Genomic DNA, 16521 nt, shown 5'->3' with positions numbered 1-16521 from the left:
ATTCTAAAAGTCAGTATCAATCAATTTTTTCTTTTAAAAAAAAAATTCCAAAATAGTTGCAAACATTATATTTTGCCTATCGCAACAAGATAAAGAAATCCATTATTTTACCATTAAAAACGCAAATAATTGATAAAGTCGTGAGATCGTAAGCGAAAGACATAAACAACCTGATAGTTTAAACATCTTTTTTGAACTCACCTCGTAAAGCTGATGGAAGACTTCTTTCCAGACCATCAGCAGAGCTCGTTCCAAATGTACTTCCTTGCTCACCGGCAACACAGCATTGCGCAAAACTGAAGGTTCGCATAAAGCTGTTGGTTCGCCCAGAACTGAAGCTTCACAGAGAGCTGGAGGTCCGCGCAGAACTATTGATTCACACGAAAGCGGAGGATCGCATGGAGTTGGAGGTTCCCATGGAACTGGAGATTCGCATGGAACTGGAGATTCGCATGAAACTGCACCTTCCCAAGGACCAGAAACTTCACACGGAACTGAAGATTTGCACGGAACTGAAGCTTGGCCCAGAACTGGAGGTTCTGAGTTGGGCGGTTTGTTAACCAAGTGGCAGTCCTGATAAGGAAGCTTCCAGGTGAACAGCTCCTGATCCACGTCATCAGTTACCTCGAGAAGGTTAATAGTCTCCTTTGGATCCACTCTCCTACCCCGTGATCCCTTCACACGTCGACTGAAAAGAGAAGAAAGCATTTTTTTAGAACTGAGGCCGAAAAACATTTTGGACTAGAACTAAAACGAGGAGAACTAAATATGAATATCAATTAATCCTTCCTATATTATACCTACTTTAACTTTTAAATGCATCATTGAAATATAGTTGCAAGAAAGAATAAAGATCATCCACAAAGTAAAGGGATCGACAAATCTGATAATGGGAATGCAGTCTTATTCATCATTACCTTTGAAAAAATGAATGAAAAATGGAAGATCAGGCCTTAGATTATGTCATAGCTCAGCCATCATATCTTAGAATAATAACATCGTAATATATATTCACATCCTCAGCAATTATCATTTTGAAAATTTAATCCCTATTACATAAAGAGTAGGTCAGCCATCATGGATATCCATCCACAATTGGGAAGGAGTGTTGGGATGGTATGCATATGCTCACATTGATAATCTCAAAAAGTTTGCCCTAATACCTCAGACAATAAAAAAATCATGAAATATCAATGATTTGAATTAGTTAACTTAAAAGAAGAAACAAAAATTTTAAAAGTGAACAATTTCGAAAACCTTTAACTGAGGAAAGAACCATGAATTACCAATAATTTGAATTTAGTTATCTTAAAAGAAAAAACGAGAGTCAAATATTGAAATAAAGACAGAAATAGTTGTTTACAAAGCTATTGTTAGAGCAGTACTATTATATGGTGCAGAAACCTGGAAACAGACTAAGATCGAAATACAAAAATTAGAAACCTTTCAAAACAAATGTTTAAGATTTATTTTTAAAATTTTCTGGCCTTAAAAAGTATCAAGTCAAAATCTATTAAAGAAAGCTAAAATAAAAACAATGGAAGATGAAATAAAAAAAGAAAGATGGAGCTGGCTCGGACATATCCTTAGAATGCCCAAAGAAAAATTTACATCTGTTGCGCTTACATGGGCCCCTGATGGTAAAAGAACAAGAGGAAGACCCAGACTTACCATCCAGCGCATTTTTTTGGGCGAATTAAAAGAATGCAGAATATCTGGCTGGGAGGAAGCAAGATCTATTGCTAGAGACAGGAGGCGTTGGAGGGATATGCTAGAGGCCTTAAGTGCCCAAAGGCCCGTAGAGGATAAGTAAGTAAGTAAAAGAAAAAAAAAATTTTAAAAAACGAATAATTTTGAAAACATTTAACTGAGGAAAGAACTTTTCAGTTGACCGGGTGCAAAGAAATTAAACTATTCTTTCTTTTTTAAACTTTGTTTGATTTTTTTTTATTCCGCTTACTTATTTCGCTATTAAAATATAAATTAAATAAAAAATATATAAGTTATCGGAGTTCTACATTTTTTGCCGGTTTAACATTTTATTCCGGCAAGGCAAATTTTCACAATTTCTTTTCAAGTGTGAAGTCTTTAGAGATATTGTAACTGCATCCTTATTTCGTCAACTTCAAAAATCGGATGATGACAATAAAATCAAAATAAAAATATAAAAGCCATAAATAAAAATATAAAAAATATTTCGTGAGTTGAATGTATTTTTATTATTATCCTGAATGATAAGATTCTTGTTACCCTATTAAGATTGCCATTTAACAAAACGATTCTTGTTACCATATAACAAAAAAGGTATTTTTCCATTTCGCTGGCAATAGAGAAAAAGTTCAATGACAAAAAGTCCAATGAAAATCACCAAATTAATGTAAATTCAAGTTTTTTTAATTTTTTTGTAATGTCTATTAAAAAAACTGAATTTACTTGCTTCGACGAAATGATTAAGTACCAACAAAAATGACAAAACTCGCAAACAAAAGCAATACATTTCAATACATTAGCAATTCTCACAAAAAATCTCATTCTATAGCAATAATTAATTTATATTTTGAATTTTATATTTAACATTTTAAATCGTTTCATAAAAGTTTCTCACTATTTAAATTTTCGTCTATCAAAAGTTTTTATTATCGAAAAATATAGAAAAAATATATTTAAATATCGAAATTTTAAATAAAGTTCTGATTTACACTTACACAATCTTTGAGATCCACGTCAGCATTTTATTTGATTTGAATCAAAGATGAGATGTTTAAAAATATTTAAAAAAAATTTAAATTTCGAAAAAGCTTTCACTTCTTAAATATCAAAGCAAACATTAAAAAATTTATAGAACGCAGAGTTGAGTTGTCAGCGGCTTCTTTAAAATGACGTCATAGTAGTTATTTTTCCATCTATTTGGTATTTGCTGGTTATTGCTGATGTGAGCCAGTTCAAAATGATTTAATATTTAAACATATTTATACGACTTTGTTTATTGGTATAGGGTAGAAGAGTTTAGTATGTTTGAAAATAAAACAGGGCATTTTTCGATAATATTCATTATTAGTATTTGCATTCATTTTGTGACAAAATGTGAAAATGAATCTTAATAAAATTCGAAATAACTGCAATGACTAAAATAAAATTTTATGAACAAAATTTTTTAAGTGGAATAAAAAGGGTAAAATATTTTATTTTTTGTCTGACCAAAAAGGCGTCACTTTCGGAAGATCTGGGGGAGTTAAGCTAGTTATAGAAATTTATTAAGAAAATAACACGAAATGTTACACGTTCTGCTTTTAGTCTTACAAAAGTAGATTTACTCTACAATCAGGTAAGTAAACTCTTTGTTAATGGAAATCAGTCTTTTATAGACTTCATTCTCTATCCTTGTTTTGTGTTTGCAATGGAGACAGTATTTGCAGGGAATTAAACTTCCTGTAGAAGATTCACTTGCATTGACTTATAATTTTTTTCTGTTTTATTCGTTTTCGATTACAAAAAATTCGTTAGCAAGTAGCGGCACTCGTTCTGCTTTTTGGGTGCACTGTACGTCGTAGCTCTAATTTGTTCTCTGAAATTATGAAATTCCCTAAGGACCCCTCACGCCGAATTGTATGAAAGTGGGAAGACTGGAAAAAAATAGTCACATTCTACTATGACGTTCATCAAGACTGTTTTCTTTTCAGGATAGGTGAACTGTCACGAAACTTCCAAGAACAGAAACATTTGTATGGGATAACAATTATATTTCTTTGTTTATCAGAATCAAGACCACTGGATATTTGAATCAGACAAAGGATAGCATTCATTTAAATTTATTGAAAATGAAATAGAGTCTTTGAAGGGACAGAAGTGTCCAATGGAAATTGTTTCGCATCAGTTTTCTGAAAAGTTGTCCGTGTTGACCGAAAGTTAAATTAAAATAAGAGAAAAAGAAATACCCACTTCTTTTTCTCTTGTTTTAATTTAAGTGACTAGATCAAGACAAATATCAGGCTTTAGAAAACCTTAATTTTCCTTTACAAACATTTTGAAATTAACCTGCTGATAAGCAGTCTCAACAATTAAAAAAAATGTGAAAAAAAATCCCGCTGACTTGCATCCCAATTGTTTTTTCATCTAATATTTTCTTATTTAAGAGAAACAATGCTAAAATTATTGAAAGCAGGTACATGAACGTTATTATTTTTCACTTGAAGCTTACATATAATCTCCGGAGCAAAATCATCCGTAGTAAAGTCAGCATTCATAAATTCAAATTTGTTGGTGACCTGAACGCAGACAGAGTTTTTTAATGTGAATTCTGCTTAATCAATTGAGAAATTAATTAATTGGGAAGATCAGGCCTCAGATCATATCATAGGCCAGCCATTCACAATCTTGTAATAATATCATCGTAATATATATTCACATACTCAGCAATTTAGTGCATCATGTGATACCTTTGAGAAAATAATTGAGAAATGGAAGATCAGGCCTCAGATTATGTCATAGCCCAGTCATCATATCTTATTAAAAAATATAAGTAGTCGGAGTTTTGCATTTTCTGGTGACTTTTCACTTTATTGCGGTATACCAAATTTTTACAATTTCTTTTCAAGAGTGACATTTTCAGAGGTATTGTAACTGCATCCTTATTTCATCAATCTCGAAAATTGGAGGTATGATGACATCCATTTAGATCATAAATAAAAATACAATAAACTTTGAATATTTCGTGAGTTGAATGTATTTTTATTATTATACGGAAGGATAAGATTCTTGTTACCCTATAAAGATTGCCATTTAACAAAACTATTATTGTTACCATACAACAAAAAAGGTATTTTTCCATTGCCAATGAAAGTCACCTAATTAATGCAACTTCAATTTATTATTATTTTTTGATAGTTTCTGTTAAAAAAAACTAAATTTACTTGCATCGGCGAAATGGTTAAGTACCAACCAAAATGGTAAAAATCACTAAAAAAAGCAATAAATTTTCTTACAAAAACCTTTTTTTGTAGCAATAATTAATTTATATTTTAAATTTTATATTTAATGTTTTAAATTGTTTCATAAAAGTTTCTCAGTATTTAAATTCTTCCTATATCAAAAGTTTCTATTTTCGAGCAAGAAAGAAAAAAATACATTTAGATATAGAAATTTTAAATAAAGTTTTGAATTACACTTACACAATCTTTGAGATCCACTTCAGCATTTTATTTGATTTGAATCAAAGATTAGATGTTTAAAAATATCAAATAAATTTAAAGTTTGAAAAAGCTTTCACTTCTCAAATATCAAAATACACATTAAAAAAATTGATCGAACACAGAGTTTAGTTGTCAGTGGCTTCTTTAAAATGACGTCATAGTAGTTATTTTTCCATCTATTTGGTATTTGCTGGTTATTGCTGATGTGAGCCAGTTTAAAATGATTTAATATTTAAACATATTTATACGACTTTGTTTATTGGTATAGGGTAGAAGAGTTTAGTATGTTTGAAAATAAAATAGGGCATTTTTCGATAATATTCATTATTATTAATATATCACTGTTCATTATTATTATTTCGATAATATTCATTATTTCGATAATATTCATTATTATTACGTCATAGTTATCATTTTTTAAAATTAAGTTGGTATTTGTTTGTAATGACTGCTGCTAGCCGGTTTAAAATGATTCAATATTTAAACATATTTTATTCTGGTCCCTTACTTGTATTTGATTTCCTGAAGATCTTCGAGCTCATTGACTTGGTCTAGCCTGCGGCTGATCAAGAGGAATCAGTCAACAACAACAATATTTTATACATTGATACGACTTTTGTTTATTGGTAGTGGATAGAAGAGTTAAGTATGTTTAAAAATCAGGGTATTTTTTAGATAATATTCATTATTATTTTTTGCATTCATTTCAGAAACAAAATTAATTAATTAATCAGAGCAATTGGGTATAATATAAAAAAACACAACTACTTCCACTTAGTAGGAATAACATTTACCATGACGCAATGCTAAATTCTATGCCACTATCCACATAAATCAATTATTAATCAAAAATCGAATATCAATTACTTTTCTTTATAATGCAATAAAATCTGGCGAGCACAGCTATTTAACACTTCGTTTGTTTATTTGTGGCTTGAAGTTAGGCTCGCTGAAAATGCCGTTCATGGGTTAAATTTAGTAGGAATAACACAACCTGTGACGTAGGCTATAGTATACCCAATTAAACTTGCATTGTTAAATACTGGAATACTACTACATAGAATACTGGAATACGACTACATGCATTCAAACTTGCGTATTCGGGGCTCATTAATATTTAAGGGGGGGAAAGCCAAAAATAAATGGGGAAGTTTAAAAAAAAAAAGACAGTTTGATTATTTGATGAAACTCAAAAGCGACGACTGGTGGAAGATGAAAGATTATTAGAAACGCTTTTCGGTTTTCTAGTACAACTACTGTTGAACTAATCTTGATAATGATTTGTCAGGTTTTGATAGTTTTTTTACTTATAAATATGAATTTGTTACCACAAAATTCAATCTGCGACGAAATAACTAGTTGAATAAATTAATTTAAATTTAAAATCGATAAAAAATGATTATTAGTTGATTCGAAATACATAGTAACTTAATATAGTTTATATTAGTATTTGTATATATAGTACTCTTTACCTGAAATAGTTTTAGATGTTAGGTAATAAAACTGTTTTAAAACGAATCAACGAATTATTTTAAAATCAAAAATTAAAATATACGAATTGGCGATTTTATTTTCGAATCAAGTCTTTTCAACAAACAGAATTAAATCAAAGATTCGGTTATATGTTTATAGGGTAGGTACATATCGGCAAATTCAATCACCATTTCAGTACTCAACTCTATGGACAAAATAAATCCACAAATGAATATAAATACTGAACAAAATATGAAATGTTGAAATCTTATTTATACGTCGGGAATAATTAAAAACAGAAACTGCCATAAAAGAACATTTTAAATAGATTTTTGCAAGTACGTCCCGCTTATCGTAAAGATACGGTTCCTAGTAAAACACCAAGGAACATCACTGGCTGCAGCCACTAAGCGGGTGGGTGGGTGACCACTGCGATCAGATTGCGTAGGGACCGTGGGTGTGAGGTATCGGTCATCGTTAAACATGTTCTACCGTTAAGTGCTTCACTTCGCAAGCAGATCGCCGGACTACCAAAGCATAGGAGCCCTCTACTCTGAAGAGGATCAAAATTGCGATGGCATGTCTTCGGATCATTCTCAGAGATGCTTCCCAGACAGTCGCCAATAGCCCATTGTGCTGCTTTAGTGGACGTAAATAAAGTATCTATCTACCTACCTTATACATGTACTCTTTAATAATGTAACAGATTTAAAATGTATTAAAATAGCACTTTTTGATATGTAGACCAAAAATTCAAAGGAAGAATTTTATAACTATTAAGAGATTTTTTAAATATGATTCAATGTTAGACAAAGTTAGTACGTATTATTAACGAGGTACATACATTAACGAGTAAATACATTAACAAGGCTTCAGCATATCTTTACATCAGTTTTTTTTTTGGGGGTCATTTACACGAACCAAAAATCTACTTCATAATGAATATTTATTTGCTTATTCACATACATAAGCAGGCTTGTGTGCTGAAGACACAAAACGGCTTATGAGCACTTGTCAAATGGAAGAACAAATAGCACAGATTATAAAGGGACAACACAAATATACATCCAAGGATACGAACCCGCTACTTTTAAGCTCAAGAGTGTTTAACGGTAGGATTTGTCTAAGAAAAGCCCTGTTATAAATAATAGTGCCGAAAAAAGAAGCTTTTAACGTTCCTTAATGAAACATTGATAGAAAAGTACTTATCCATATAAAACCACTCATTATTTGTTGCAGCGATGCCTACTAATCGTGGAAATGATATGGTAGTATTGGGTTCTGTAATAATAGGTTTTTAACAACCCCCGAAACAGATAAGTACCCACAAAAATTTGCATTTAGAAAAAAAATCAATTTCATTTCTTAACTTGGCTTCAAAAGCACACAGGCTACATAGTTGTCAGAGTATAACTGTTTTTCAAATTGAAGAATAGATAGCACAATGAGAGAACAAATATGCATCCAAGGCGGGATTTGAACGGGATATTCTTTTGTTATAAATAAACAAATGAACGCCTTTAATTTTATAATTTCATAAGAAAAACTTCCGTTTCAGGGGGCTGTAAAAGTCTAATATTGACACCAGTGATGTTTAAGCGTGGAAATTTATTTTAAAGTTTACTCGTCATTTCGAAAAACATTTTAATTTTAAAATTGGTGGCAAATACAATTGGGTAGACTATACTTGAGGGTGCCCCCGCCAAGTTGCGATCGCGATTGATCGCCAAGCTGGGCGATGTTGAAAACCAATCGTGATTCTGATTGGTTTAGATTTTAATCGTGATTCTGATTAGTTTAGAATTTAGCGTTGTTTTTAAATGAATTTTTAAATGAAATTTCAGAGATCCGTTAGTTCTACTTTGGATGCCGGCTGGTAAGGTTATGTTTGCTTCTGGTACTAAAAATGAATACTGTCAATAAGATAAATCTTAAGCTTCTGTACGATTTTAATAACAATGAAAATAAAACAGTGATTGACTGGTGTATGAATGAAGGTTTAATTAGTAATAGATATAAATGTCCTGTTTGTGGTTTACCACGGCGTTCCGGGCAAACAAATATGGCGCCAAACATAAGTCGTCTATTTCGTCAAGGGGCACCCTCAAGTATATTTTTCCCATACAATTTTACCAGAAACAAAAATACTGCAACAGAACATCAGATCTGAAGACTTTGGGTGATATTAGTTTAACTTAATTTATGAAATTCTTTCACGAAGTAATAAAATTATTTGCTGTTGTCGCATAAATAAAAAATGACGTAACGAGAAAACATCAATAAAAGATTTTTAAACGGGGTATTATTGTTTTGTGTCAATAACATCATTTATTTGATTACATGTCATTGTGAAAGATTCAGTAAAATTGTTTACAGTAATAAATCAAGAACTTATATATTAAACAGAAAATTTACACTCACATAAGCTTTGATATCCACTTCATTCTTACTTTAAATTAATAATGATATATTTGAAAAAATACGAATATTTCAAATAAAAATTCAAACGTTTTGGAGCACTTTTGCTTTTAAGTATCAACAAATATTAAAGAATTTATCGAACGCAGAGTTGAGTTGTTAACTGCTTCTTTATAGTGACGTCATATAATTTTATCAAAATACTAAACAGCAATTTGTAAGTGCTGTTGTGATCCAATCTAAAAGTTATTTAATATTTGAACGTTCTAGCAAGTTTAATGAATGTTTTGTATAACGTAGATAGGTATTTTATTTACGTCCCACAAGAGCAGCAAAATGGGCTATTATGTCTTGTACAAGATAGAAGAACATATACAAGATATATTTTTATGTTATAACAATTTGTGTCCCGCAGTGATTTGATCGTAAAGACAGGGTTTCCAGTAGAACGCGGAAGTCAGGCTGCGGTCAGCAAGCGGGTGGGTAAATCCCTGTAAAATCCCTTTCTCTTTATATTTGCATTTCATACAGGAATCCGTGCCAAAAATCAATTTCTGAGAAAGCGTAACAAAAATTTCTAAAGCATGGAACTATGATGTTACAGATCGCACTATTTGCAACAGTTTTGCTAAAGCTGGATTCTTAATCAACTCGAAGAATTCGGGAAGTGCGAAGGACGAGGATGATATTCCTTTAGAATGACTAAAAAAATATGGGTACAGCTAAGAGAGAAATTAATTACGAAATTAATGATGATGTATTGATTAATGATTTTTTTAAATGATTCTGAAGCAACAGAAACATTAATTAAATCAGATATTTCGGAAAGTGTGAAAATAAAAACATTACAGCCATAAATTGGGAGGAAAATGATGACGGAAATGAGGAAAAAAATCAACAAACTTTCATAAGATGAAACGTAAGAATCGTATGAAACAATTCGACGGGAATTACAGTTTGAGGAGAATACGCCTGAAGGAGTTTCTGGTGCAATGCGAGACCTATTATGAGAAGAAAAAAAACACTTCTTCAAACGTAAAACTCAGACAAAATTAACTGACTTAATCAGTAGCAATTAAACTTAAGAACGCATGTGGTAATGTATGTTTAAAATTACTTTTATAATACATGCAGCTATATTTTTAAAATGCATAAATTTAGCTTTTATTAGTTGAAAATATAAACAGCATAATAATGTAACACTGGATAATGTTTTGTTCTATTCTTGCTTTTCATGCAGATTTCTTTTATGGTTAAGATTTATAAAATAAATAGTAGATATTAGTTTACAAGATAAAGGTGTATCAATTGCTATTTTAACTATGTCTGGTGTTTATGAATTTAAAACCTGCTTTGTGTTGGTTAAGTATTTCAAATGGGGATTTTCTGTTTAATGAATTTTCCATACAACGAACTTTTTATCGAAACTTAGCGTAACTTGTTGTAACAGCTGTTTGAACCCCGGACGCAGAAAGCACTAATGCAACTTTGACTGCAACTAACATCAAATATAGACTAGAAAGTCTCATCTTAATTAATTTCATTTTTTGAAATAAATTTTCGATTTTGAACTCTAAAATTTTAAAACAAAGAATGTTAATTAGTTTAATTTTTAACTATAAATAAATATCTACTTTTTAGTTACTGACAGTATATAAATTTTCATATAGACTTCGACATAAATTGTTCTACAAGGACACTTATTGCTCCATTGAGCACTTCTACTTTAGGGCCTTTATTGTTGCACGAAATAAAGCATACTATTTTTTAAAAAAAAATTGAACTTTTTAGAAAACATTATTTATTGATTCAGAAGTTGATTTTAGAAACTAATATTTGAGTGTCAATTGTACCTCAAGCAACAAATCTGACTTAAATCTTAACAAGATGTTAAATGGTTTCTTTTCTGTAATTAAAAGTACCTTGTACATAACAGTCTGTAAATGTAACTGTTTTGTTTATATCTTTCGAACAAAGTGTCTTACCATTCCAAAAACTTGGAATTAATATCATCATTGATTATACTTCTCACTGTCGAAATATTAAAAAAATCAATATATATATATATATATATATATATATATATATTATAAAGTATTACTGCTATAGTATGACAAATATATTTATTTCGCAATCTTTATGTGCATTTTTTTTAACATTAAATATTTTATAAATTTGATGATACTTCTCTCTTTCGAGTGAATAGTTTGTCTCTTAGGGGACCTTCAAATTTGAAAAAAAGTGACCAAAATTTCGATTTTGAGATTTTTACTTTTTCAGAAAATAGACGTTGTAAGCTTTCAAACAAAAAAAAAATTTTTGGAAATCGAACCCTTTTTTACTGAAATATGAGGATTTTAATTAGGCTACGCCCCCTTGTTTACATTCAGAAAACAGAAGTCGGTAGTTTGAAGCAGCTGATTGTTTTTAGTTTCGTTTTAAGCTAAAAGCTAAAAGAACTTTATATTATTCATTTCAGAAGGGTTCTTCTGAAATGAAAATTAGTGACAGGAAGAAAATTAGTGACAATCAAAATTATGTAAGAGTAGAAGGACCCTCCTATTGTGCGGGAGGATTTAAAAAAAAAATTTCTATATTTGACACTTCTATATTATATATATCGCACACAATTAGTTTTTACATTTGAATTAATGTTTAATTTTTCGTTTGATATATCATTCATATTTTTTAAAACAAATTAATTTCATGCTTACTAACTTATTTTATGTTATTACTTTAGTGAATTTATTTGCATTAAATTTTGAATAAGTAAATATGCTTGCTGAGTATGTTAGTGTATTTCTTTTCATAGGCGCATATTGTATTGAATTTTCATCCATTTCAACCTAATAATGGAGATAAAAGTGCATATATATGCTTAATTAGTCATTTTTTAGATATTATACACAACTAATAGTGTTATTTTAAATACATTTTAAAAATTGCTATTTTCTCGAAATGAAATTTTGACGGATTTTTGTGTTTTCGAAATGCTCCATTTGTCTCAATTTTTAGTTTTTTTGGTTGACACTTGTTTTATGTGTACTATGTATGTATGTATGTAATTAAAACTTACCATGTTTTGTTACCTAGAACATTGATAAAATTTGTTTATAGTAAAAAAAGGTTTAGGATTTTTTTAATTTTTCCAGAAATTTTCATGAGATACATAAAAAGTGTGTTTTTTGAGCTAGAGCACTATAATTAGCCACTGAATGATGGTAACTTTCATTTGGAAATCAAAAACGAGTCATATAAAAAAAATATGATTCTGCAATGAATTTTAAGCCCCATGGAGTGTTTTGACTTTATCGGATTTCATGCTATTTTAAAATTTTAAAAGTTCAATAACTTTAAAATTTATCATTCAAATTACATGAAATTTTGTATACAGCTTTTTAAAGATATTATAAATAAATACTGCAAGTTTCATAAATGTATTATAAAAACTCTGAAAGTTGGTTTTTAAGGTCCCCTGTACCCTTAAGACATTTTGCGGAAATATATATAACTAGCTAGAGTGACGAAAAGTATAATAGCAGATGATAAAGCGAAGTAAGTGATTAAAAAATAATTCACTGTTTGCGTTTGGCGCAGATTAAGGGTAGTGTCTATTTCAAGCGCGGAGACCTTCTCCTCTTTTTCCCGCGCTGAAATGAACTCTACGACTGAGGAGGTGGAGCGAGGTGTCAACTCCTGGTGAATGAACTATAGCTTGCGGCTACTTAATTTTCAGAAAGTTCTTTTCTTACAGTTTGATATCACAAAAAGAAGTAATAGCCTAAAATTCAATTATTTGTGTCCCACAGTGGACTGATCGTTAAGACAAGGTTCCCAGCAGATCACCGAAGTCAAGCATCACTGGCTACGGTCAGTGTGCGAGTGGGTGACCACTTGGATAAGTCTGCGTAGGGACCGAGGGTGTGCGGTATTGGTTCTCGTTAAACTGTGCTACCGTAAAGTGCTCGTCTTCGCGAGCAGGTCGTCGGGCAACCGAAGCGGAGGTGCCATCCCCTCAGCAGAGGATCAAAATTGTGATGGCATGTCTTCGGATCATCCTCCGGGATGTTTCCCAGACCGTCGCCAATAGCCCATTGTGCAGCTCTAGTGCGACGTAAATTAACAACAACAACAACAATAAATTATTTGTTGTATATATCTCAGCTTTTCATTGTTTCATCACGACAGTATGTTGTTAAATATATGATTATACACTTTTTGTTTTGTTTTAAAGAAATTTACCTCACTCGCCTGTAGGAACAGTAATCTTATTTACAAAGTTTATTTTATTATCAAGATAAAAACAGTATCAAATTCAAACGACACAGTTGGACAAAAAGAATTGACATAAAATAACTGTTTTTAAGTTTTTAGAGAAGAAAAATAATTCAGAGCATCAGTCATTCATCAGTCAGAGAATCATCAGAACCTTAGCCAAGCGAAAAAAGATCTGACAGAATGTAATGCCCCACCTTTGCCTTCAACTTCATTTAAGTCATGACTTTGTTCCCAGTTTTTAAAAGATTCATTGGTGATTACGTCATCGTCCCAGAGGATGTCGAAAATCTACCTTAGAATTCCTGAAATACAAAAATTATCATGCAAATACAAATTCTTCATCGGGGAGATTATAATTGGAATAAATTTTAGAAGCAAGCGTGTGTAAGGCTGCTATATTTTGGTTATGGCAGTGTTTCGCAAACTTATGACTTTTGTGTACCCTTTCTAAATTTTTCGAAACGCTGTGTACCACTAATAAAAAAAAATGAAAGTATTTTTTTAAAAATATATTTATTTTTATTACTCTGCAAAATATAATTATTTTAAGCATAATTATTTCTATACTCTGCAAAAAATAGCCTGCAATCGTACATTTTCGTGGCTAGCTTTGTTTTTTCAATAAAATGTTTTGAAATTTTCGTTTGTTGCATTTCGCATAAGAACGTACCCCCTCTAAATTGTTCCCATACCCCTGGGGGTACGCGCACCACACTTTGGGAAACACTGGATTATGGGAATGCGATGAAAGGTTATGGGAATGGAGGGTAGCCACAAATCGTTTCCCATAAAAAGCGACAGGAATTTCCTCTCAATTATGAATTAAAAGAACGTCTAAGAAAGGTACCCAAGTCGAAACTCTTGATGGTCGAATCAAAAAATTTTGACGGATTCTGTTAGTTTCAGTGCAATTCATGATGGTCCAACATCATTTGATGGTTACCATCATCCAGCATTTTCCATTACGTGTTTATGATTTTGATATGCCAACAAACCATCTTTTCATGATGGAAAATGTTGCTTTAATACTATAATGCTTAACCATCAAGAGAAGTTTGACTCTCATGGACAAACAATCCACTACGATCCGTGATGGTTCCAACTATACATTGTTGGTTCTCAGGAACAATTTGGGCTTTTTCTCATGTTGGATCAGCATGAATCAGTCTGAATTCCTACCTTTTTATGCAGGAGTTAGATTTTTAACGGAGAGAAGCCGTAATCTGGGAAATATTGTACCCATAACGTGGTTAGGAGAGCGATCGAAAGTTAGAACACTTTAACTTTAATTTTACTTCTTGAGTATTTCGGCATATCTCAAGAACTTCTTGAACGAATCGAAACAATTTCGCATACAATTATGAAATTCTTTCATGCAAGAATATTTTCGTGCGAAAAGGAATATTGAATAACTATTTATTATTTATTATTATTTTATTTAATAACAGTGAAAAAAAATATTTAAACTCTAAAATATACAAATTTGTGCATAATTTTAGAGAAGGAAATTTTGAGTGGCGAATACAAAGTTGGATCGAAATTGGTCTAATAGATCATGAGAAATCGAATTTTTAAAAAGGTCGCACATTTACAAATTGATTTTTCCGGAACTATTTAACCGATTTCTGTCAACTTTCGCATATTGCCGTCTATAATTATATATATATGTATTTCAATTATAAAATTTTTTAAAGCTTACGAAAATTTTCATGCCTTAACAAATTTTACCTTAATACTTTGAGAATCTATAATTCTTGTGTCTTCAACAGAAGATTTTGATAGGGGTTCACTTTTCTCATCTAGAGTAGCAGCCAATTGAGCTGCAAATTGAACATGTATATTTGGATCTGAGTTTTCCTGAAAATTTTCATTTCAGAACATATAAGAATATGACTTAAGGAGATTTACCTTGCTGGGAAAACAAAACTTTTATTAGTATACAATCATGGAAATCAGAAAATAAGAGAAGTTGGCATAACGTCTTACAAATGAAGTCATGCCCTTAAGAAGACCGCCATATCTTTTGTTCCACGTCCACACAATTGAAAGTTATATTTATTCATGATAAAACAATTGCACGCTTAATGAGGTGACAGTTTTCGATTAGGATGTCGAAGTTAAAGTTTGCTGTGTGCCTACCACTACGAAAATACATATCCAATTCACAAGTATATAAGACATGTTAACTCGATTCTATGATGGGGTCCCTTTTCATAGAAGAAGGTTGGCATTGACGACATTCCCGGTAAACTACTCTCCTCACAAAGTTGAAAGACAATAACGAGGACAACTTTTTGCATGCATAATTATTTTCCTTTGTTTCATTTAAAGTTGTAATGCTCTTCTACTTGGCTAAAAGTAGTAGTATTTTGGAAAATTTGGGACAGGAAATCGTTATCAAATTGACTACTTTGTCTCAGGTCGGCTCGGTGCACTTGCAGTGGATCCCCTCCATTGTGGGTATTTATGGGAATGAGATTGCTGATCGGCTTGCCAAGGAAGGGAGTGAACTTGCTACTCTTCCCCTTCCTTTAAACTGTCTGAGGTTCACTCCCTGAAGATAGCTAGGGTAAATTCAGCGTGGAAGCACCTACCAGATCATGATTGGTATGCCGCCAAATGCCCTGGATTATCCCTGCAGTGCACTTGTCCTAGATTTGCTCAAACAGCTTTGTCAAGACTTAGAACCGGCCATATAAAGTGTTTGACCTTCAGAGTGAAAGAAAACACTTATGCCCATTGTCATTGCGCGGTCATCGCTTCTCCATCTCATCTTTTGGATTGCATTGGTGCCTCTGTAAGGCAACTGATGAGTGATGGAGAGATTGCCTATGACTTGCTGATGCGACATGATCTTCTGAACTTGGTCTAGGGCTCAAGACCAAGGGGATAAGCAACAACAACAACAACTTAGCTAATTAAAAATAATGTAATTAAAGATAGTAAAATAGACCTTCTAACTATTTATTTCTTTCTTAAATTATGAAAAATGTCCTTTATTTATTATTTAATAAAATTAAACTTAATCTTAGATATACGTAATTTTTTAAATAATACTTGTTAATATAAAAGATAAATTGCTTATTAAATGAGTTTTATATTTATAAAAGAACATTTCATATTGAAGTTGCTTTAATAGCTCCTATAAACAATCTCAATTAAA

At 31.4% G+C, this 16521-nt stretch overlaps 2 protein-coding genes across 4 annotated transcripts in view; both read right to left on the bottom strand.

Moving 5' to 3' along the window:
• LOC107451920 (uncharacterized) overlaps positions 1-5299 on the bottom strand; it is a 43867-nt gene extending 38568 nt beyond the window's left edge. For both annotated transcript variants that reach the window (XM_087158063.1, XM_087158062.1), the window contains exons 1-2: positions 5169-5299; positions 202-688 (exon numbers count right to left, since the gene is read on the bottom strand). In XM_087158063.1, the coding sequence (XP_087014189.1) occupies positions 202-688; positions 5169-5194 (513 nt within the window). In that variant the 5' untranslated portion in view covers positions 5195-5299. The remainder of the gene's footprint in view (positions 1-201; positions 689-5168) is intronic.
• Positions 5300-13338: 8039 nt separating this feature from the next.
• The window catches only part of LOC107451923 (uncharacterized), a 38003-nt gene continuing 34820 nt past the window's right edge, over positions 13339-16521 (bottom strand). For both annotated transcript variants that reach the window (XM_087158060.1, XM_087158061.1), the window contains 2 exons: positions 15087-15215; positions 13339-13660 (listed from right to left, as the gene is read on the bottom strand). In XM_087158060.1, the coding sequence (XP_087014186.1) occupies positions 13652-13660; positions 15087-15215 (138 nt within the window). In that variant the 3' untranslated portion in view covers positions 13339-13651. The remainder of the gene's footprint in view (positions 13661-15086; positions 15216-16521) is intronic.

The sequence above is a fragment of the Parasteatoda tepidariorum genome, chromosome 2 (genome assembly GCF_982258835.1).
Source record: "Parasteatoda tepidariorum strain Cologne lab strain chromosome 2, Ptep-v5.0, whole genome shotgun sequence".
NCBI classification, from domain to species: domain Eukaryota; kingdom Metazoa; phylum Arthropoda; class Arachnida; order Araneae; family Theridiidae; genus Parasteatoda; species Parasteatoda tepidariorum.
Note: the sequence above shows the minus strand (reverse complement) of the source record. Positions and strands in the feature narration are given on the sequence as shown.